Genomic DNA, 24,139 nt, shown 5'->3' on the forward strand with positions numbered 1-24,139 from the left:
TAAAGCATTGTAGTTGGGGATGCTAAATTGCGCAAAAATGTGTAAAGTGGGGGGAATTGATAACAATACAAAGTCTTTTAGTCCACATTGTATCGTTTTATTTATTAAAATATTTATTTTATCTTATTGTCATTGTGTTTCACTTATTAAAACATTTGTCATATCTCTAATTATTTGCAAAAAACATGCAAAAAACATGTCTTCAAGAGAAATCGAACTCACAACCTTCACATTCCACCAAAGTAATACTCACTAACCAAATGGACCTTATTGATGTGTACGTTTAGTTGTTACACTCAATTTTTGTTATAGAATTCTGCGAAACGCTAAATCTCTCTAAATCTCTACAAGCAAGCCGATCTCCTGATTGATGTACGTGTGCCCACCGCCGCCCGAGGTCCGCCCTCAGTCTGCGCGCCAAACGGCCATGCCCGAGCACCTGCCTACCTCCACGGCTCCACCCACGCCAACGTCCTCGCTGGCCGCAGCCCCTAGGTCTTCCCACGGCCGCCGCCGAAGCACCTGCACGCCCTCGCGGGCCGCCGTCCCCAGGTAGGTCGACGCCCAAGCAGCTGCCGCCACCACCCACGCCGACGCCCCCGCTGGCCGCTGTCCACGCGCACGCCCCCACCTTTGGAAGGATACAGTGGACAGCGAGAGGAGAGGAGGAATAGGATCGCGACCTCGATGGTGCGCGCAACGAAGACGTGATCCCCTACGACTTCATTAAGGCCTACTCTGTCCATGTGAAGCGTTCTGGCAAGGTACCCGCTTGTTCCTCCCTCTCACTTCCCACCTTGTTCCGTCATATGTAATAGCTACTACGACAACATTGATGATTTCATTGTCATCGTGATTAACATTTTTTACCCAGTGTTGGAATGGATATTGGATTGGTCAAGCGTCTTTTACGTTATCCTAAAGGTTCTGATCCATACATAGCTGGTGTAGAGAAGTTCCTTGAATTTGCATTTAAAGATAAAGCTGAAGGCATCAAGATTTATTGCCCATGTCAGACATGTGTGCACACTACTATTCAGACAAGAGATGAGATGTATGGGCATTTGGTGTGCAATGGGATACTTGAGAATTATGATGAATGGAATTTTCATGGTGATAATTCAGTGCAACACACAAGTAGTTCGGAACCAAATTCACATATTGATGAAAGGCATGTTGATGTCGACCAACTGATTCAAGATGCCCTTGGACATCTGTATGATGGCACACCTATGACTGAAGGTCAAGAATCGGCCCAGGGACCCAATATTGAAGCACAACAGTTTTATACACAACTTGAAGATTCGAAAAGGCCTTTATGGATAGGCTGTGAGCTCACTCAACTAACTTTATTTGTGCTTCTGTTTAATATCAAATCCATCAACAAATGGTCTGATAAATCTTTTGGTGATCTACTTGAGGTTCTGCATATGGCAATCCCTAATGGAAATGAGCTACCAAAGAACTTTTATGCAGCTAAGAAAATAATCTCTAAATTTGGACTTGGATACGAAAATATTGATGCCTGCCCAAACAACTGCCAGTTGTATTGGAAGGAAAAGAAGAATGATGATTTTTGTGCAATCTGTAAGGTTTCGAGGTGGAAGGATAAGGATCCCACATCTGTACTAACAAAGAAGGAAAGAAAGAAAGCAACACCCTGCAAAGTTTTACGATACTTTCCAATTAAAGAGAGGCTGAAAAGAATGTTTATGTGTAGAGAAACAGCTTCTCTTCTAAGATGGCATGACGAGGAGCGCATTAAGGATGGTGCATTAAGACATCCTGCTGATGCACCGGTGTGGAAGAGGTTTGATGAAAAGTTCCTAGGATTTGCATCAGAATCACGTAATATTCGTTTTGGTTTGGCTACTGATGGATTTAATCCATTTGGGATGATGAGCTCTACACATAGTTGTTGGCCTGTTATATTGGTGGTATATAACCTTCCTCCATGGCTTTGCATGAAAGATCACAACCTTATGCTCTCTTTATTGATTCCTGGTCCTAAAAGTCCTGGAGATAGAATTCATGTGTTCCTTGAGCCACTCTTGGATGACCTAAAGGAATTATTTCTAACCGGCTTGTACACATATGATGCATCAAGAGATGAGAGTTTTACTATGCGAGGGGCCGTGCTTATGACCATAAGTGATCTTCCTGGTTTAGGAATGCTTGCTTCTCATATGGTTCATGGGAAATTCGCATGCCCTCCTTGTGGTGAAAATGTATGGACAAAACAGCTGAAGAATGGTCGTAAATCTTGTTTTATGGGGAATCGCCAATATATTGATCTTGATCATTCTTATCGCTTGGATGCAGACTCATTTGATGGAACGATAGAGCTTCGAACAAAACCTAAAACCTATTATGATCGTCCAATTTTGGATGAAATCATCACACTTGGTGATTTCAAGAACTCAAAAACTTACAAGTCAGTTAGTAGTCTATTCAAATTGCCATATTGGGATGATAATATTCTTCGATACAATCTTGATGTGATGCATATAGAGAAGAATGTATTTGACAATTGTTATGGTACAATATCCAATTTGGATGGAAGGACAAAAGATAACCTACAAGCTCGTCTAGATCTTGTCGAGATGAACATTAGACCGGACCTCCATCCACAAGAAAAACCTTCAGGAAAGTTTTACTTGCCACCAGCTTTATTTGCTATGTCTAAAAGTGAGCGACGAGCATTTTGTGATTTTCTTAGAAAGGTTAAAGTTCCTGATGGTTATTGTAGAAACATATCAAAATGTGTTAATGTTACTGAAGGAAAGATTGTTGGCCTTAAAACACATGACTGTCATGTCCTGATGCAGCAGCTCATGCCTATTGGTTTGAGGGGTCTTCTTCCAGATGATATCACAGCTGTAATATTTGAGTTGTCTGCTTATTTTCGAGGGATATGTTCTAAAGTGCTTCATGTTAACGAGTTGGACCATATGGAAAAATCAATTGGCATTACTCTATGCAAAATGGAGATGATCTTTCCACCAGGGTTTTTCACGGTTATGGTTCATTTAGTAGTCCATCTAGCAACTGAATGTAAGCTTGGTGGACCAGTTAACTATAGATGGATGTATTTTATTGAGAGGTACATCTTCTAACTATTACATGAATCATGTTATAAGAATTTATTGTGGGGTTGAATAATTCACTTGTCTAGCATTGGTTGTAGGTACCTAGGAAAATTGAAATCATATGTTCGGAACAAAGCATATCCAGAAGCTTCAATAGCAAATTCATTCTTGGCAGATGAGTGTATGGTGTTTTGTTCTAGGTACATAGAAGGTTTCGCTACCAAGCATAATAAACCATCACGGAACGATGATAGTTTGGACCATACCCAATTGAAGATGGTTGGACAAGATTCATCTTTATTCCCTTCAGTAGGGAAATCATTGGGAAAACCAGCCAATTTTGAATTAAGTCATCTAGAGAAATTGCAAGCGCATAGATATGTGTTGTACAATTGTGATGTTGTTAATCCATATCTAAAGTAAGTGTTTTGGTTAACTAATGAACTATGCATATAGATTATGAATTATATAATTATATGGTAATCATGGTATAGGGAACATGCTTCTAATCTGAAACGAAAGAGACGCGACCGTCGCCTAACTCCTAAAGATATTGAGCAGATACAGAATAAAGAATTTCCAGAATGGTTTAGACAACATGTAAGTAGCCTAATCTGATATTTATATTGCATGGAATTTGGGTTTTCTTACATGTATAAATATACACTCTTTTTGTGTGTCTACAGATCTTGCATTTAGAAGAAACAAATGGACCCGACAGCATTAACGAAGACATTAGATGGTTGGCACGAGGTCCATTGGAGTTTGCAAGAAGACATAGAGCATATAACATACGTGGGTTCAGATTTAGGGCCAAAAGGTATGATAAGGCGACACAAAATAGTGGAGTTGTTGTCACTGCAAAGACCTCTAGCTATTCTTCAGCTGGTGATAATAAGCCTATACTTGGAGATATTTTGTATTATGGCAGGATTCTTGATATCATAGAGATTGATTATTATGGAAGATTTTCAGTGGTACTGTTTAAATGTGAATGGGTTGATGTCACTCGAGGAAAGGGAGTTAAAAAGGATAAGTTTGGCTTATCCCTTGTGAATTTCTCACATCAAATTCACAGAGGTGATAGAATTGAGCATGAACCATTTGTGTTTGCCAATCAAGTTGACCAAGTGTTCTACTTGGAAGATCGGACGAACCCTGGGTGGTCAGTTGTCTTGAAGATGAAGCCCAGAGATGTATATGACATGGGAGAAGATTGGAATGATGTACAATCAGAACCTTTTCATGTCAGCAAGCTTGGGGACCTGTTTAAGAATGCACACGACAACCATTCATGGACTAGAAGTGATATGGAAGGCTATACGGTAGATAGAACTGCTAAAGACCATGACATTGGAAGTGATATAGAAGATGAGTGCTAAATAAGAATACTCCATCAGGTACACAAAGTTTCTCTTTCTTATAATCTGAACCATTTGGGTGGTCTGCAAATACACATCTATTAGTGTTTGTCTTCCTTGCTTATTTTAAATTCAGGTAATTATGCAGTGCAGAAATTTAGGTTTCTTGATCTACATATTAATTGACCAATGCTGAATAAACCAATGCTGAATACACATCTAATAGAAGCATTTAAGTATCAAAATTTTGTCTGTAGTGAATGCAAATTGTTGGAAGCAATTGCAGTAGAGTTATGTTTTAGTTTTTTCGATGGAAATCAACATGGACACCAGGGATCATGTGCCTGTCAAGGTCCTCGACAAGGCAAAGGTTCACAAGAACAAACTAGCTGAACAGGTAGACTGTCATCAAGACTTTAACTATTTGTACTAGTACTTCCTTAGATTTCACTATTTTCCATATATCTGAACTGCATAGCAAATCAGAATTTTGTTTTTGTCAAGCTGAAAGAAGTTGTCTTCTGTTCTGGATTCAGTTTATGTCTGAAATCAATATGAAAGAACAACTGAATTTTTTTTTTCATTCGTGAGAGGCCTGCATGCTTATATGTGCTGTTTTTCTCTTTTTGTAGCTCAAGGAATGTAGCTCAAAGAACCTGTTGTTGTGCAGATCTCCCTAGCAAATACAAGCCTAGAAAGAAGCATTGCTTGACCGCTTCGACCATCGGCGCTGGTGGCAGCCTGGACAAAGCTCCTTGTCGAAGCACCAAGACGACAAGACTCATCAACAGCGAGAACTAGGAGTATAGACCGATGGTGTGGAGATCTCTTGTACAAATATGAGGACAAATTGTAGGGCATTGAACTACCGCGTAGCTTAGTGCTGACTGTTAGTTTTGGGGTGCTTCCTTTTCAATGTTGTGTTTGCTGACTGTTACAGTTGGGCTACCAGTTTGCTAATTATTATTTGTGTCGATGGTGATTAATGTGAACTCTATGCTGAACACCTTGTACATAAATGAGATGTTGGCCAGGAAGACATCCGATAGGTAGCAGAGTCACCAATTGAGATGAGGCTAAACTGAAAAAAATTCAGTTTCTATGCAGTAAAATGCCTCCCACGTTACCCCCATTTCTTTGAGTACAAGTTGTTCTTATCTACAACCGGTCTAGAATCACCTGGAGGGAGTTGTGGTCAGGGATTTTTTTTACAGATATTTTTCTGTTTTCTGAACCCCAGCCACATTAGCTCGACTGAACCCATAATTTTATCCCTCATCTGGCTCCACAATTTCAATGGCACCAAGTCAATACAGTTAGACAAACATGTCCTCCGACCATAGCACTATCAACTTGACTCACTTGCCCAAAACCAAGGGTGCAAGGATCAAGAGTTATCAGGTCCAAAAAATGGTGAGCTCACTGAAAACTGGTTTCAGTTAACAGAAACGACACCTGACAGTGGACATTTTGGGGCTTATTTCTCCAACTTCGGTTCAACCCCAAGACATAATCACTTCAAGAGACTTACTCACCTTTGTATGGCCTTTCACATTGCCAAATGTCTCTGAAAAACTTGAAAATCTTCACACATGAAAGTTGTTTAATTTGAAACACTATACAACTTTGGTATTTTGATTTTTGGAAAAATATGGCTAGATTTTAAATTCCACTTTTGGGCTAATTTTGAGCTAACACATATCTTCTTTAGCATATTACACAACAGAACTCCCTAGAAAAACTAGTGAAGAGAAAATATTTCTGGTGTTTTGCAGTCTGCACTTAACTGCCCTGAACTTCTTCAGTTTACTGCAGAAGAAAATCCATTCCTCTATTTCTCAAATTTCTCCACACAAACAAAGTTACCCTCCCACATCAAACCTGTTTACTGGACATTAGTCTTTCACTTTGTTGTAAACTTCCAGAGTCCATACCACATAAATTGCGAGTTATAGAGCCCCAAAGTGAGGCACATCACACAGGGACCATAGTTTCAGTCTACTGAAAACTGAACCCAGAATTTCAGACTGTTCTGGACAGTTTGGAATTATATGGTGGCTGTTCTGGACAGTTTGGAACTGGGACCTTTATATAAAAGCTGAAGAGTACATATTGGTGTACAAGTTTACTTAACAATGATTAACTTGGTACCATGTAAAATAAGTAGTTAAATACCCTCAAAGTTGCCTTGACAGTCTGCAATTATGGGTTCAGTTCAGTAAACTGAAATTATGGTTTCTGTGTGATATGCCTCACTTTGGGGCTCCATAACTCGAAACCTGTAAGGTATTGACTCTGGAAGTTTACAACAAATTGTAAGATCAATGTTCAGTGAATAAGTTTGATGTGGGAGGGTAGCTCTGTTCTTATGGAGAAATAGGAGAAAAGGGAGGCTGAATCTGGTGCAGCCTTTTTTTACTGAAGATGCAGCTGACAACTTGGAGAACCATGCATATAGTGAACATCTTTGGGTAATCTCGCAAACCCTGTTTAGCCCTCTATTGCACCGGGATGGCCAGAATACCGAGCTGGAGCTGGCAGTGGTGACCACTCTTCCACATCTTTTACGTACCTTCTCGTGGTAAGGATAACATGGTGCGATTTCACGGTTTGTATGAAGTGTTCTAGTATCTATACTTACATGTGAAGCGCACTGAACCTCACTACTCCAAGCCTTTTAACACAAGTGAGCAGGGTATAAGTTACAGGGGCCCAAGAGTTATAGTGCTTCAAAGTGTGGTAAAAATACAAAAATTCAGATTCAGCTATCTGAACCAAATTCAGTTTTAGTAAACTGCACCAAGTCTGAAATTTTTGAAACCGACCAACCCCACTTTGGACCACTTTTTCACTCAGTTGCATATGGTTTTAGGTCTACCATACTTAATAAAATTTCTTCTCCTATAGTTACTCTTCAAGTTTTATATAATAACCTTTTGCCAAAAGCCCACAGATCAAAAGTTACAGGGGCCCAAAAACAAGCAAACCAAACTATTTTCAGCTGCACCAAAACTGTACCAAATCTGAAATCTGCAAATTACTCCAAATGTCTATGAAAAACTTGAAAATCTTCACACATGAAAGTTGTCAAATTTGAAACACTCTACAACTTTGGTATTTTGATTTTTGGAAAAATATGGCTACATTTTAAATTCCACTTTTGGGCTAAACCTTTTCTTCTAGGGTTAATTAGATGTGTGCCATTACATTTTGTCTGGTTTTGACATATATATGTTTTGTAATTAGACTCCACAATATTATTTGGATCTGCAAGTCTGCAACTTTGATGAGCAAAATGGCTGTACAGATAGATGTTTCAGCTACTTGTACTAGCACAAGATGAACTTGTGCAGATTCAGCATACATATTTTTCAGCTAAAACATGAATTATCAATCCTTAAGGTAGACTGCCAACTAATGAGTAATCTGTTGTTCCTCCTTTTCTGAATTTTACACCAAAATCAAGTGTCCCAGCTATGTATTTCAATAGTGGATGTTGTGAACTTTGAGTGCTCGGGGTCTGAGGACTGTTGTTAGTAGCTGCACTGGAACTTGACCCCTGTAATCCCCCCTATGACACTTATGGTGTTACTGTTATTTGTGGTGTCACTGGTGTGTGAGGTGAGGGTGGACAATTTTGTGCACCCCCTTAATCTTCAACACTTCCACCTGAAACACCTGGCTGCTGCAACACCTGACCAGGCACAGTGTACTGAAACTGGAATTCACAAGGACCAGATTCTGTCAGCTTGCTGAACATTTTCATCACTGTCCCAATTCCACCCCACTTCAGTTGTTACTGCTTCTCCCCAGAATACCTCCCAATTTCAGCTCTTTGTTTTATCTTCTGTAGTGATGCCAATGCCTGATCCTTTGTGTTCAACAGATCTACCCACATATACCTGCTGTAATCATCTACTACAAGCAGGAAATAGGATTTTCCACCAACTGTCTTTGGTCTGATCTGCCCACACAAATCTGCATGAAACAATTCTAGTCCCTTTTGAGATCTGAATCAGCATCTAATTTCAGAGTGTACAGCCTGTTACCAGTGCGAGGTGCACTGATTAGCAGGTTATTTTCAGGATCTAGTACACTCAACCTCCCATTAAACAGTCTAATATCACATCCACCCTCTTCAATATGACCAAGACTTATTATATTACTCTTCAGTTGTGGGATGTAATAAACACTTGTGAAGACTTTGTGCTGATTTTGCTTTCCCTGAACAACTAGAGCTCCCAAACCACATATTTTAACAGTTGAGCCATCCCCAAATCTGACTGATCCACTCACAGATTCATCAAGGTGTGAGAGTGCAGACTTTGTACCTGTAATGTGATTACTGGCAACAGTATCAAGTACCCACACGCCTTCAGGACATATCATCGAGATCACATTTTCTTCAGACAAATGAACAAACTGTGGTGCTCCATGCACTGTGCCTTGTACTTCAGCAAACAGAAGTGCCCCAGTTTCAACACCACCACCAGCAACTGCAAGATTTGCCTCTGGTTGTTTTTGTTCCTTGCCTTTCTCCCTCTTAGGACGCTTACAGTCTTGAGGCCAATGACCATATATCCCACAATTTCTGCATCTCCCTTTTCTCCTAGGTGTGCCTTGTGAAGTGAGTTTCTGCCCAAGGAAGAAAATGTTGGGGAATACGACGCCCCCAACAGGGGAAGCGGCGCCCAAGGGCGTCGCCGTCGCCGAGGCTCTCGCCCAAGAAGCCCCCAGCACCAACGTCAAGCCAAGAGCTACCGTCGTCGCCGTCCTCCATACCATATGCGTCACACAGGCACGTGCCAGAGCCGCACCCAGCAGCCGATGGCACTAGCACACACGACCACCGAATCTAGATGTCGCCGAGCACCCTGCCACCTTACGCCGTCCTAGTTGTTTGGTCCTTACCGGTTGTTTGGTCCTTACCAGTAAGGTTTGTACGCCGGTGAGGCTTTCTGTATTTCTGATTTGCACGCTACCGTATTCAAACTCTTCCGGTTACTCTACCAGGATCCCAATGTCCGTCGTCGCCGTGATCTGGGAAGTCTAGACTATTTGAATCCGATTCACTTACGGGTTAGGTCGGGTCGGGCTCGGGTGACGTTTAAGAATGCAAATCCTTGCCGGAGATAACCTGCGTGGGCTTGTCGTGAGCGCGCAACCTCGTGCCCGGCTTAGGGTCGCCGGAGTTACTATCGTGGACTTGAGTTTCTGAATAAGCAAAAAGACAGGGATCTCAGTGCTAATGTCAGTGAAACAATCAAATATTACATAGGACCTTTATTCGGTTAGCTGATGTCAGTTTTCGCATGTGTTCGTGGGGCGAGCGGGTCGGTTTCGGCCCAGTCACTTCCGCTCAACTCCTGTTTTTTAAAGTTTATGTTCTGGATTGGTTATTGTGACAGCGATGACTTGGTTGGGTTGTGACAGCGATGATAAATCCACTAAAGAAGCAAAACAAATTTTATTTTGATATAGAGAGACTATTATAAACTATACATGTGATGGTTGCTTCGGTAGAGAGAAGCTTATAAAAATTAAATTTTTTATGAACTATTTATGGTCAACAATAACTCAAGAGAGGTTAAATGGCTTGGTGATTCTATATATCGAAAAAAAGTTGTTGGATGAGGCTTCTATATCGAATTTCGCACTGGGCCCCTGAAAAGCTAGGAACGACCCTGCTTGATCTGCTTCAAGTGTTTCATCAATTTATTGCGCGACGGTATCAATTGAAATGTACATTAATATTATATATGTGTAACAAATCTTCCCTGTATTATGGTTAAAATTTAACAATACAAGTATTTTGAATTACACAATCAGTTTTTAGCAAAATATTTGAAAACCATATTGAATTAATTAAATAATTAAGGTATTATTTTCTGTTTCCCTCCCATTATTTTATTTCCCTCCAATTTATTTTACTGACATACTATATTTCCCTCCGTTGTTTTGGATCCCTCCAGTTATTTTCGTAGTGGGCCCACTCTCCATAGACATAGCAAACTTCTTTCATCTGCTGCAGACCTCCCCACCACTTTTCCTTCATCCGCGAGGGGCACAACAGAGGGCTCTCCATCCATCGTCCAGGGGGCTCCATCCGCGCCGTAGTCGCTCGTCTAGGTCGTGACCCCTCTCTGCTTCGCCACCCCGACCTTGCCTCCAACCGCGCCCTTGCCTCCCACCGCCATCGCCGCCTCCACGGCCACCACCACTGCCTCGTCCACCGGCGCCACGGCCCTGCCCTTGGCCACCACCGACACGTACACGGCCTACTTTCGTGGCCTTCGTCCTCCGCTCTTGGCGCACGCTGAGCCGGAGGTCGGATATCTGCCAAGTCGAGCTGGAGACGGAGGTCAGCCTCTGCCTACAAATCATCATCATCAGCCAACAGGTGCTGTTAGTATTTTCCTTCCCTACTTATTATTTTCCTGTCAACACCAAATTATTGTCATTGATTGGTCTGCAAATACATATGGACTGTTAGTATTTTCCTTCCCTACTTGTTTTTAATTTAGGTCATTGTGCAGTGGTAACTGGTAATGGCACGGGGTGGGAAACAACGCATTACTCGTAGCCATGATGAGTACTTGTCTGAGGACCATATTGGAGAGAAAAATCCCCAAACAAATGCTGCATCATCTGAACAAAACATAAGTAATAAAGAAGACCATTTAGATAGCAGAAGCGATAATGAGTCCCAAGGTATGCACACATTACTTGTAATACCGCACCTTGTCTTTATAGATACTTGCATATGTCATTCTCACTACTGAAAATTGTTTTTTTGGAGACATAACTATGTCAAATAACATAAATGGAGAGAACCAACTTGATGGCGCTGATGAGGTTAAACAGGTTAAAAGGCGTGGGAAGACAAAACTTATTAATGTTTGGAACATTCCAAGAGGCCATAGGGTTGTAGTTAACTGTAATGAGCTGAATCAGCCTATCGGAGAAGAGGCAGGAGTCCTTGCAAAATTCCTTGGCATGGTTGCTAGGAATGGCTCCTTGTGTAGCTTAAGCTTCAAGGATTGGAGACTACTTATAGGAAAGAAAGATAGGAACCATAAACAAATCAATAAGGAGGCCATTCTTAATCAAGTAAAGGTAAACTTTCACATTTTTTCAGTTGCCATGTAGTAACAGTACACTTTCACAATTCGTTTCCAATTGTTATGCAGAAGAGATTTCTTTACCCTGCCCGCATGGAAACATGGGTGCTGCGAACAATTGGAGAGAGATGGAGGCAACACAAGTCCAATTTGAAATCCATTTATTTTGACCCACATAAGAGTCAGGATGCTAATAATAGTAATGCTCCTGATGGTGTATTAGCTGATCAGTGGGTTGCGCTTGTCAATAATTGGATGACCCCTAAAGCACAGGTACATTACTATAGTCATGATAATCATTTTGTTATTTATCTAATGAACCATCTAATTTACTTTTGTTCCTATATACTCTTTGTTTCGTAGGATTTAAGTGAGGCCAATAGGATAAATTGTACAAGAAGAAAGTCAATGCATACATCTGGAACAAAAAGCTTTGCTCGGAATAGAGAAGAATTGGTATTATTTTTGCAATTATAATTCACAGCATGTTCTTTACAAATGCCAAAAATCCATGTTAATTACATTACCTTAGTTATATTTTTATTAACATGTTTACAGAGGGAACAAGATCCTGAAAAGAAATACCCTCATAGGGCTGTTTTGTATATCCATACACACAAGTCTAACATCGGCAATAACAGAAATGCACATGTGGTACAGTAATTGCAAAAAAATGTTTCATTTACTTTTTTTCAAATCCAATTGTTCTTCCATGGTGTTTATTGAGTATTTTTATTCTCTTGCAAGGGTGAATTGAAGGAACTTTTAGCACAACAACCTGATTTAGCGGACTCTAGTAATGGAAAGGATGCATGGGAAGGAGATGCACTAAACAGAATATTAGGAAAGGAAAAGCCTGGCCATATCCATGGTTTGGGCCTTGTTCCAAATCCAAAACAAGTTTTTCATGCCTCGACATCAAGCCGTATGAAGCATCTAAATGTAACCACTTTGGATGAAACATCCAGTGAAGATGTAGTATCACTTAGACTTGAATTGGAAAAACTTCAAAAGCATGTCCAGAAGCAAGATGATACTATACTAGATTTGCAACATACCGTGGAGCGACAGAAAAGGCAACATGTAAATCCGAATAACCTTATTTCTAACTCACTAAAGATTGCATGGACTTAGCATTTTTATGTCCTAATGTTTTTATGCTATTACAGGGCTATCCAGATGCTCCTTTATCGCCACCAACAGATGTTCGTCCTGCTATGAAACGACAAGTATGTATCTCTATCTCTATGAAAATATATAAGTTTACTATTGTACTTGCTCGTACAATCCAGCATCGCCATGAGCTTATTTTAAAAAAAATGGTGATACAAATGTCTTTGATTCAGATAAGTTCATACCATAGTAAAATTACTCTTCGTCTGCAAAATAGCAATCCTACTCTACAACTCCTAGTGGATCTGAACAAAAATTCTCAAACCAAAGTTCTACCCTCTCAACTGATCTGCACCGTCTGGACAGCAGCCTCAATAACGTTAAGTTTTAAATGGTAAGGGCTCCCTCCGGTGGCTCTGCCACTTGAGGCTTCGGCTTTGGCTTCTCAACAACAATGGCTTGTGTGGTTAGGACCATTCCAGCTACAGAGGCCGCATTCTGGAGCGCACACCTGGTCACCTTGGCAGGGTTAATCACACTAGCTCTAAAGGATCCAGTATATGTGTCTGCTGTGACAAGAACTAGTCTGAATTGTCTAAAACAATTCCAATGCCAGCAACACACACTACGATGGTATAGGTCTACTCATGAACTTAGTGCCGCACATAATAGATGATGGGTCCTAGTCACATTTACCAGCACAGATAAACATATTAACAGCATTGGACCTCTAGCAAATACAGTTCATACCATCTAACTGCATAGGCACAGATAAACATATTTACTCTTTTGCAGAGTGTCACTTCTATTGAAATCTTCAATATTTAGGGTTTAGGACATAAGATTTTTTATGTCCTAATGTTTTTATGCTATTACAGGGCTATCTAGATGCTCCTTTATCGCCACCAACAGATGTTCGTCCTGCTATGAAACGACAAGTATGTATCTCTATGAAAATATATAAGTTTACTGATTTTTTGCACATATATCTGAATCTTATATATATATATATATATATATATATATATATATATATATATATATATATATATTTCCCTATAACAGCGAATTTATTGTCAACTTCGTAGTGAAGATTCTAGTATGTTTGGTGAACGGAATAACACAATGGTATGAATGCATTACCATGAATTCCATCCTAGTTTTAAAATTTTCAAGCTGTCATTTATCCAATAACTCTACAGGAGGATGAAAACGAAGATGATGAGTACGAGGAACAGCACTCACACTACAAATGTTCTAAAATTCAGGATAAGGTTAGTACATTATGAGTACGAGGAACTGCAATCATAGATTTACTCCACCCTGAGGCCATACTGAAGCAATCATATTTTTGTCCATGTTAGAAATCTAGTTTATATGATAGTGTATACATGCTGAAAGTAGCAGCAAGCATCAGATTTCCTATACTACGTTCCATAGTAGTTCACTGATGTGTGTTCTTTAAATGCAGAGCAAGCCACCACAGTCACGACGTGAAGCACTCCATGCTAGTAGAGTTTCTGCATCAATAAAGGTAAAAACAATAGTACTAATGCAGCCAAGGTGATCAATGTGGTCCTTTTGAAACTCAGTGTACTCTACACGTCTCGGAAATCCACTAATTATGCACCAATTAAGAACCATCAAGTAACTATTTATTAGTAAAAATTCTTATGCATCCTGCATATTTATAGCTACTTGCTAACCACTAACATCCAAAATTCACTTGTAGGTTTCCACAGATATTTTCTTAAAGAGCACAAGATATCCAAACAGGAAGGTTGCCTTAGGCAGAGTACTTAGCCAGGACCCCAAAACCAAAGTTGGAGATGTTGCTTTAGGCAAAGAATTTTGGATGGTGCGTGTTAGTCTGGTATCTGTGCGCGATGAACCACTAATAAGGCCATATAACAACTTCAAGGTTCTTGGACAAGTAGGCAATAATCCAATTGCATGGCCTTCAAGTTGTGTAAGTTCATCACTTCACTTAACAAGACATTATTCTCCTCATTATTGCATTTGGTTAAAGTATTCTAATTCATTCCTTTTGTAGATTGAAAAGGTTAACTGATAACATGGGATGAATAATAGCGCCGGGATTGCTAAGGTATTTAATTGGCCCCATAAATACTCTATATCTCCCATGAATAGAGACATCAAGTTTGAGCTAATAGGTTAGGAGACATCAGTGTGTTAGATGTACATATATAAATTTTGGCAGCTCCATTCATTTGGGAAGCCCTCACTGATATATGACACTAATAAAACCATAGTAGGGGGGATTGTGTGACCAAATCTTGAATGCCATAGCCAAGCTGCATCATCTAGCTTTGATAGCAAACAAACTGGAGGTATCACACTCAACTGTACTGTGTACAGTCTGTTCCCAGTGCGAGGTGCACTGACCAACAGGTTATACTCTGGATCAAATACTTTCAGTCTACCAGCAAATAGTCTGATGTCACAGCCTGCTTCCTCTAGTTGTCCAAGACTAATTATGTTGCTTTTAAATTGTGGAATGTAGTACACACTAGTGAGTACCTTGTGGTCACCTTGTCTGGTTTTCATCACCACCGAACCTAGTCCACAGATTTTGACAGTAGACCCATCACCAAACTTCACTGACCCACTGACAGTGTCATCAAGTTGAGAAGTGTCATGTGGTTACTAGCTCCAGTTTCTAATACCCAGACTTCATCTGAACAGACTGCAGTCACTACTTTTTTTTCAGACAGGAGTATTTCCTGAGAAGTTCCACCTAATGAGTCTTGCACCTCAGCGAAGAGTAGTGCTGCATTCTCCACATCTCCAACTGCAACATTTGCCTCCTGCTGTTTGTGATCCTGCTTATCTCTTTTTGGTCTTTTACTGTCTTCTGCCCAATGACCATAGATGCCACAGTTTCTGCATCTCCCTTTTCTTCTAGGTGTTCCTTGTGATGTCAATTTGACCTTGTGAGGAGTACTGGAGCTAGCACCTTCAGATTTGTTAGAAACCTTTGGCTGTCACTGGTTTGTCCCTCCACTATTACTGTTCTTGTGTGAATTGGACTAAAACCTTTGCTTGTGTCTCTCCAACCATTCCTCTTCAGCTAGTAGCAGTCTTCCTGCTTTGTCTGTGACTTGCTCCAGTTTGTCTTCAAACCGATATGCAGCTGCCCGAAGCCTTCCAGTCTGTGACTTGCTCCAGTCTGTGACTTGCTTTCTATTAAGTCTTCGATTGAGACAGCAACTTGATTGAACTAGGGTGGCACAACTCTTAGAAACTTATTGACAACACGAGTATCTTCTAAGGGTTCACCAAGTGATTTGATAGAAATTTTGACACTTAATAGAAAATATAATTTAAAAAGTTAGGTCGTGTACTCATCTGTATTTTTTACTAGTCTTTGTTTTCTTGCATTCTATGAGATGCATGCTTTGTAAGGAATATGATTTGTTTCGTGACAACATAATTGATAGAATATGTATTTTAAAGTCTAAATTCATGACTATGATGCACCAGGTGACACTCCACTGGACAGTCAACTCCAGATAGGGCTAGACATGTAACGGTCTCAGAAAGAAGGTTGGATATTTTCTTTTTAATTGAACTGTTGTTTTACCTTTTTCCTTGCTTGCTTTTGCTTTTGCAGAGCTGATGAACTTTAGACGTGCTTGTGCCCATCCTCAGCGCAAAACACAGTGGCAACGAAAGATTTATGGATGCATGAATATGTACTTCGAACTTTCTTTGTAATAAACCTGGCGCTCCCATGTTGCGGCACTTACTGTGGAGGTGGAGCTTTGCTATGCCCCTAGCTATCCCCTCCATTCAAAGGATTGTAATCGCCAGCGCTAGGGATAATTGCCTCTGGTCAGATTTCTAGAAAAAATGTCCACAGTTGAACAACCTTTTTTTCTCGTCTGCACCCTCTAATTAGCAGCTTAGTCTCAGTCTCCATGTTGTGTGCAGTTATATATGTAACTATGGATCAACTTTTTGTAATGCAACTATTGATTTTAAATATATATATTTTGCTTATTTGCCATGTGTGTGTGGATGATTCCAGAAATATCAAATATGCATTGTGTTCAGCTTGTTGTAATCTTAACCTCAAAATAAAATATTATAATATTTTATTGGTTTATTGCTTGCAACGGATAAAAATGTTGCTACAACTCGAAACTAAACGTTGTAGCATCCTATGATAACGAGCTGGTCTTGGGCGGCATCAACACATGTAAGTGTTGTTGTATCTTATAAAAATCTGTTGCAGTTTACCAACGCTTATTTATATGACTTACCAACGTATGTACAAGCGTTGCAGTAGCCCCTAGCAACGGCAGTATAGGCAACACATAATTATGCGTTGGTATAGACCCTAGCAACGCTTATATAGGCTTGTACCAACACATATATGCATTGCTAAAGGGGGGGTCATTTTGTAGTGGTCGTTCATGGCTATTTTCGACAAAAATGGGGGTTGTGTGGCAATTGATCATCGACCAGAGGCTCATACACCTCACCCCACATATGTTTCCTTGCCATAGATCACATTCTTGGATTTCTGGTGGAGACCATTTCTTGATCAAAAATCCGTACGTGTTAGCCTTCGGTATTATTGAAAATGGTCGTTCATGGCTATTTTCGACAAAAATGGGGGTTGTGTGGCCATTGATCATCGACCAGAGGCTCGTACACTTCACCCCACATATGTTTTCTTGCCATAGATCAGAATCTTGGATTTCTCGTGGAGACCATTTGTTGGTCAAAAATTCGTAGGTGTTAGCCTTCGGTATTATTGAAAATGGTCGTTCATGGCTATTTTCGACAAAAATGGGGGTTGTGTGGCCATTGATCATCGACCAGACGCTCATACACCTCACCCCACATATGTTTCCTTGCCATAGATCACATTCTTGGATTTCTGGTGGAGACCATTTCTTGGTCAAAAATCCGTAGGTGTTAGCCTTCGATATTATTGAAAATGGTCATTCATGGCTATTTTTGACAAAAATGGGGGTTGTGTGGCCATTGATCTTCCACCAGAGGCTCATACACCTCACCCCACATATGTTTCCTTGCCATAGATCACATTCTTGGATTTCTGGTGGAGACCATTTCTTGGTCAAAAATCCGTAGGTGTTAGCCTTCGGTATTATTGAAAATGGTCGTTCATGGCTATTTTCGACAAAAATGGGGGTTGTGTGGCCATTGATCATCGACCAGACGCTCATACACCTCACCCCACATATGTTTCCTTGCCATAGATCACATTCTTGGATTTCTGGTGGAGACCATTTCTTGGTCAAAAACTCGTACGTGTTAGCCTTCGATATTATTGAAAATGGTCGTTCATGGCTATTTTCGACAAAAATGGGGGTTGTGTGGCCATTGATCATCGACCAGAGGCTCATAAATCTCACCCCACATATGTTTCCTTGCCATAGATCACATTCTTGGATTTCTGGTGGAGACCATTTCTTGGGCAAAAATCCGTAGGTGTTAGCCTTCGGTATTATTGAAAATGGTCATTCATGGCTATTTTCGGCAAAATGGGGGTTGTGTGGCCATTGATCGTCGACCAGACGCTCGTACACCACACCCCACATATGTTTCCTTGCCATATATCACATTTTTGGATTTATGGTGGAGACCATTTCTTGGTCAAAAATCCGTAGGTGTTAGCCTTCGATATTATTGAAAATGGTCATTCATGGCTATTTTCGACAAAAATGGGGGTTGTGTGGCCATTGATCTTCGACCAGAGGCTCATACACCTCACTACACATATGTTTCCTTGTCGTAGATCACATTCTTGGATTTCTGGTGGAGACCATTTCTTGGTCAAAAATTCGTAGGTGTTAGCCTTCGATATTATTGAAAATGGTCATTCATGGCTATTTTCGGCAAAATGGGGGTTGTGTGGCCATTGATCGTCGACCAGAGGCTCATACACCTCACCCCACATATGTTTCCTTGTCGTAGATCACATTCTTGGATTTCTGGTGGAGACCATTTCTTGGTCAAAAATCCGTAGGTGTTAGCCTTCGATATTATTGAAAATGGTCGTTCATGGCTATTTTCGACAAAAAATGGGGGTTGTGTGGCCATTGATCATCGACCAGAGGCTCATACACCTCACCCCACATATGTTTCCTTGCCATAGATCACATTCTTGGATTTCTGGTGGAGACCATTTCTTGGTCAAAAATCCGTAGGTCTTAGCCTCTAATATTATTGAAAATGGTCGCTCATGGCTATTTTCGGCAAAATGGGGGTTGTGTGGCCATTGATCGTCGACCAGAGGCTCATACACCTCACCCCACATATGTTTCCTTGTCGTAGATCACATTCTTGGATTTCTGGTGGAGACCATTTCTTGGTCAAAAATCCGTAGGTGTTAGCCTTCGGTATTATTGTAAATGGTCATTCATGGCTATTTTCGACAAAAATGGGGGTTGTGTGGCCATTGATCATCGACCAGAGGCTCATACACCTCACCCCACATATGTTTCCTTGCCATAGATCACATTCTTGGATTTCTGGTGGAGACCATTTCTTGGTCAAAAATCCGTAGGTCTTAGCCTCTAGTATTATTGAAAATGGTCGCTCATGGCTATTTTCATAAAAAATGGGGGTTGTGTGGCCATTGATCGTCGACCAGAGGCTCATACACCTCACCCCACATATGTTTCCTTGCCATAGATGACATTCTTGGATTTCTGGTGGAGACCATTTCTTGGTCAAAAATCCGTAGGTGTTAGCCTTCGATATTATTGAAAATGGTCGTTCATGGCTACTTTCGACAAAAATGGGGGTTGTGTGGCCATTGATCATCGACCAGAGGCTCATACACCTCACCCCACATATGTTTCCTTGCCATAGATCACATTCTTGGATTTCTGGTGGAGACCAATTCTTGGTTAAAAACTCGTAGGTGTTAGCCTTCGGTATTATTAAAAATGGTCATTCATGGCTATTTTCGGCAAAATGCGGGTTGTGTGGCCATTGATCATCGACCAGAGGCTCATACACCTCACCCCACATATGTTTCCTTGCCATAGATCACATTCTTGGATTTCTGGTGGAGACCATTTCTTGGTCAAAAATCCGAACGTGTTAGCCTTCGGTATTTTTGAAAATGGTCATTCATGGCTATTTTCGACAAAAATGGGGGTTGTGTGGCCATTGATCATCGACCAGAGGATCGTACACCTCACTCCACATATGTTTCCTTGCCATAGATCACGTTCTTGGATTTCTGGTGGAGACCATTTCTTGGTCAAAAATCCGTAGGTCTTAGCCTCTAGTATTATTGAAAATGGTCGTTCATGGCTATTTTCGACAAAAATGGGGGTTGTGTGGCCATTGATCATCGACCAGACGCTCATACACCTCACCCCACATATGTTTCCTTGCCATAGATCACATTCTTGGATTTCTGGTGGAGACCATTTCTTGGTCTAAAATCCGTAGGTGTTAGCCTCTAGTATTATTGAAAATGGTCGCTCATGGCTATTTTCATAAAAAATGGGGGTTGTGTGGCCATTGATCGTCGACCAGAGGCTCATACACCTCACCCCACATATGTTTCCTTGCCATAGATCACATTCTTGGATTTCTGGTGGAGACCATTTCTTGGTCAAAAATCCGTAGGTGTTAGCCTTCGATATTATTGAAAATGGTCGTTCATGGCTATTTTCGACAAAAATGGGGGTTGTGTGGCCATCGATCATCGACCAGAGGCTCATACACCTCACCCCACATATGTTTCCTTGCCATAGATCACATTCTTGGATTTCTGGTGGAGACCATTTCTTGGTCAAAAATCCGTAGGTGTTAGCCTTCGGTATTATTGAAAATGGTCGTTCATGGCTATTTTCGACAAAAATGGGGGTTGTGTGGCCATTGATCATCGACCAGAGGCTCATACACCTCACCCCACATATGTTTCCTTGCCATAGATCACATTCTTGGATTTCTGGTGGAGACCATTTCTTGGTCAAAAATCCGTAGGTGTTAGCCTCTAGTATTATTGAAAATGGTCGCTCATAGTTATTTTCAAGGTCGCTCATGGCTATTTTCATAAAAAATGGGGGTTGTGTGGCCATTGATCGTCGACCAGAGGCTCATACACCTCACCCCACATATGTTTCCTTGCCATAGATCACATTCTTGGATTTCTGGTGGAGACCATTTCTTGGTCAAAAATCCGTAGGTCTTAGCCTCTAATATTATTGAAAATGGTCGCTCATGGCTATTTTCGGCAAAATGGGGGTTGTGTGGCCATTGATCGTCGACCAGAGGCTCATACACCTCACCCCACATATGTTTCCTTGTCGTAGATCACATTCTTGGATTTCTGGTGGAGACCATTTCTTGGTCAAAAATCCGTAGGTGTTAGCCTTCGGTATTATTGTAAATGGTCATTCATGGCTATTTTCGAAAAAAAATGGGGGTTGTGTGGCCATTGATCGTCGACCAGACGCTCATACACCTCACCCCACATATGTTTCCTTGCCATAGATCACATTCTTGGATTTATGGTGGAGACCATTTCTTGGTCAAAAATCCGTAGGTGTTAGCCTTCGGTATTATTGAAAATGGTCGTTCATGGCTATTTTCGGCAAAATGGGGGTTGTGTGGCCATTGATCGTCGACCAGAGGCTCATACACCTCACCCCACATATGTTTCCTTGTCGAAGATCACATTCTTGGATTTCTGATGGAGACCATTTCTTGGTCAAAAATCCGTTGGTGTTAGCCTTCGATATTATTGAAAATGGTCGTTCATGGCTATTTTCGACAAAAATGGGGGTTGTGTGGCCATTGATCGTCGACCAGAGGCTCATACACCTCACCCCACATATGTTTCCTTGTCGTAGATCACATTCTTGGATTTCTGGTGGAGACCATTTCTTGGTCAAAAATCCGTAGGTGTTAGCCTTCGATATTATTGAAAATGGTCGTTCATGGCTATTTTCGACAAAAATGGGGGTTGTGTGGCCATTGATCATCGACCAGAGGCTCATACACCTCACCCCACATATGTTTCCTTGCCATAGATCACATTCTTGGATTTCTGGTGGAGACCATTTCTTGGTCAAAAATCCGTACGTGTTAGCCTTCGGTATTATTGAAAATGGTCGTTCATGGCTATTTTCGACAAAAATGGGGGTTGTGTGGCCATTGATCATCGACCAGAGGCTCGTACACTTCACCCCACATATGTTTTCTTGCCATAGATCAGAATCTTGGATTTCTCGTGGAGACCATTTGTTGGTCAAAAATTCGTAGGTGTTAGCCTTCGGTATTATTGAAAATGGTCGTTCATGGCTATTTTCGACAAAAATGGGGGTTGTGTGGCCATTGATCATCGACCAGACGCTCATACACCTCACCCCACATATGTTTCCTTGCCATAGATCACATTCTTGGATTTCTGGTGGAGACCATTTCTTGGTCAAAAATCCGTAGGTGTTAGCCTTCGATATTATTGAAAATGGTCATTCATGGCTATTTTTGACAAAAATGGGGGTTGTGTGGCCATTGATCTTCCACCAGAGGCTCATACACCTCACCCCACATATGTTTCCTTGCCATAGATCACATTCTTGGATTTCTGGTGGAGACCATTTCTTGGTCAAAAATCCGTAGGTAGTTAGCCTTCGGTATTATTGAAAATGGTCGTTCATGGCTATTTTCGACAAAAATGGGGGTTGTGTGGCCATTGATCATCGACCAGACGCTCATACACCTCACCCCACATATGTTTCCTTGCCATAGATCACATTCTTGGATTTCTGGTGGAGACCATTTCTTGGTCAAAAACTCGTACGTGTTAGCCTTCGATATTATTGAAAATGGTCGTTCATGGCTATTTTCGACAAAAATGGGGGTTGTGTGGCCATTGATCATCGACCAGAGGCTCATAAATCTCACCCCACATATGTTTCCTTGCCATAGATCACATTCTTGGATTTCTGGTGGAGACCATTTCTTGGGCAAAAATCCGTAGGTGTTAGCCTTCGGTATTATTGAAAATGGTCATTCATGGCTATTTTCGGCAAAATGGGGGTTGTGTGGCCATTGATCGTCAACCAGACGCTCGTACACCTCACCCCACATATGTTTCCTTGCCATATATCACATTTTTGGATTTATGGTGGAGACCATTTCTTGGTCAAAAATCCGTAGGTGTTAGCCTTCGATATTATTGAAAATGGTCATTCATGGCTATTTTCGACAAAAATGGGGGTTGTGTGGCCATTGATCTTCGACCAGAGGCTCATACACCTCACTACACATATGTTTCCTTGTCGTAGATCACATTCTTGGATTTCTGGTGGAGACCATTTCTTGGTCAAAAATTCGTAGGTGTTAGCCTTCGATATTATTGAAAATGGTCATTCATGGCTATTTTCGGCAAAATGGGGGTTGTGTGGCCATTGATCGTCGACCAGAGGCTCATACACCTCACCCCACATATGTTTCCTTGTCGTAGATCACATTCTTGGATTTCTGGTGGAGACCATTTCTTGGTCAAAAATCCGTAGGTGTTAGCCTTCGATGTTATTGAAAATGGTCGTTCATGGCTATTTTCGACAAAAATGGGGGTTGTGTGGCCATTGATCATCGACCAGAGGCTCATACACCTCACCCCACATATGTTTCCTTGCCATAGATCACATTCTTGGATTTCTGGTGGAGACCATTTCTTGGTCAAAAATCCGTAGGTCTTAGCCTCTAATATTATTGAAAATGGTCGCTCATGGCTATTTTCGGCAAAATGGGGGTTGTGTGGCCATTGATCGTCGACCAGAGGCTCATACACCTCACCCCACATATGTTTCCTTGTACGTAGATCACATTCTTGGATTTCTGGTGGAGACCATTTCTTGGTCAAAAATCCGTAGGTGTTAGCCTTCGGTATTATTGTAAATGGTCATTCATGGCTTTTTTCGACAAAAATGGGGTTGTGTGGCCATTGATCATCGACCAGAGGCTCATACACCTCACCCCACATATGTTTCCTTGCCATAGATCACATTCTTGGATTTCTGGTGGAGACCATTTCTTGGTCAAAAATCCGTAGGTCTTAGCCTCTAGTATTATTGAAAATGGTTGCTCATGGCTATTTTCATAAAAAATGGGGGTTGTGTGGCCATTGATCGTCGACCAGAGGCTCATACACCTCACCCCACATATGTTTCCTTGCCATAGATCACATTCTTGGATTTCTGGTGGAGACCATTTCTTGGTCAAAAATCCGTAGGTGTTAGCCTTCGATATTATTGAAAATGGTCGTTCATGGCTATTTTCGACAAAAATGGGGGTTGTGTGGCCATTGATCATCGACCAGAGGCTCATACACCTCACCCCACATATGTTTCCTTGCCATAGATCACATTCTTGGATTTCTGGTGGAGACCATTTCTTGGTTAAAAACTCGTAGGTGTTAGCCTTCGGT

General features: G+C 41.1%; 2 protein-coding genes across 7 annotated transcripts; both read left to right on the forward strand.

The window, feature by feature from the left end:
• Positions 1 to 396: 396 nt before the first annotated feature.
• Positions 397 to 5,483, forward strand: LOC109943446 (uncharacterized). Of its 5 annotated transcripts, none has more exons than XM_035963697.1 (7): positions 397 to 764; positions 875 to 3,103; positions 3,188 to 3,508; positions 3,584 to 3,689; positions 3,776 to 3,909; positions 4,021 to 4,489; positions 5,083 to 5,483. In XM_035963697.1, exons 2-6 carry the CDS (start codon positions 882 to 884, stop codon positions 4,469 to 4,471), a joined length of 3,234 nt encoding a protein of 1,077 aa, XP_035819590.1. In that variant the 5' UTR covers positions 397 to 764; positions 875 to 881; the 3' UTR covers positions 4,472 to 4,489; positions 5,083 to 5,483. The 5 variants fall into 5 exon arrangements, 3 of the variants coding, with proteins under 3 accessions (XP_035819590.1, XP_035819588.1, XP_035819589.1); XR_004853805.1 differs by adding an exon at positions 4,708 to 4,847 and having other exon boundaries at positions 398 to 764; positions 3,776 to 4,489; XR_004853806.1 differs by adding an exon at positions 4,708 to 4,847 and having other exon boundaries at positions 398 to 764; positions 3,776 to 4,489; positions 5,121 to 5,483.
• Positions 5,484 to 11,392: 5,909 nt separating this feature from the next.
• Positions 11,393 to 14,807, forward strand: LOC118474051 (uncharacterized). 2 transcript variants are annotated; one of them, XM_035963698.1, is made up of 10 exons: positions 11,393 to 11,566; positions 11,641 to 11,844; positions 11,935 to 12,027; positions 12,741 to 12,800; positions 13,563 to 13,622; positions 13,750 to 13,812; positions 13,887 to 13,958; positions 14,156 to 14,218; positions 14,417 to 14,653; positions 14,738 to 14,807. In XM_035963698.1, the coding sequence occupies exons 1-10, from the start codon at positions 11,447 to 11,449 to the stop codon at positions 14,753 to 14,755; spliced, it is 990 nt and encodes a 329-aa protein (XP_035819591.1). In that variant the 5' UTR covers positions 11,393 to 11,446; the 3' UTR covers positions 14,756 to 14,807. The 2 variants fall into 2 exon arrangements, with proteins under 2 accessions (XP_035819591.1, XP_035819592.1); XM_035963699.1 differs by lacking the exon at positions 13,563 to 13,622.
• The last annotated feature ends 9,332 nt before the right edge of the window (positions 14,808 to 24,139 follow it).

The sequence above is a fragment of the Zea mays genome, unplaced genomic scaffold (assembly GCF_902167145.1).
Source record: "Zea mays cultivar B73 unplaced genomic scaffold, Zm-B73-REFERENCE-NAM-5.0 scaffold_209, whole genome shotgun sequence".
NCBI classification, from domain to species: domain Eukaryota; kingdom Viridiplantae; phylum Streptophyta; class Magnoliopsida; order Poales; family Poaceae; genus Zea; species Zea mays.

Coding starts and splice junctions, on each gene's coding strand:
- LOC109943446 (XM_035963695.1), top strand. CDS start 882: ATGGATATTGGATTGGTCAAGCGTCTTTTACGTTATCCTAAAGGTTCT. Junction 3,104..3,187: donor TGGATGTATTTTATTGAGAG/GTACATCTTCTA, acceptor CATTGGTTGTAG/GTACCTAGGAAAATTGAAAT. Junction 3,690..3,775: donor CAGAATGGTTTAGACAACAT/GTAAGTAGCCTA, acceptor GTGTGTCTACAG/ATCTTGCATTTAGAAGAAAC.
- LOC118474051 (XM_035963698.1), top strand. CDS start 11,447: ATGGTTGCTAGGAATGGCTCCTTGTGTAGCTTAAGCTTCAAGGATTGG. Junction 11,845..11,934: donor GGATGACCCCTAAAGCACAG/GTACATTACTAT, acceptor TTTGTTTCGTAG/GATTTAAGTGAGGCCAATAG. Junction 13,813..13,886: donor GTGAACGGAATAACACAATG/GTATGAATGCAT, acceptor ATAACTCTACAG/GAGGATGAAAACGAAGATGA.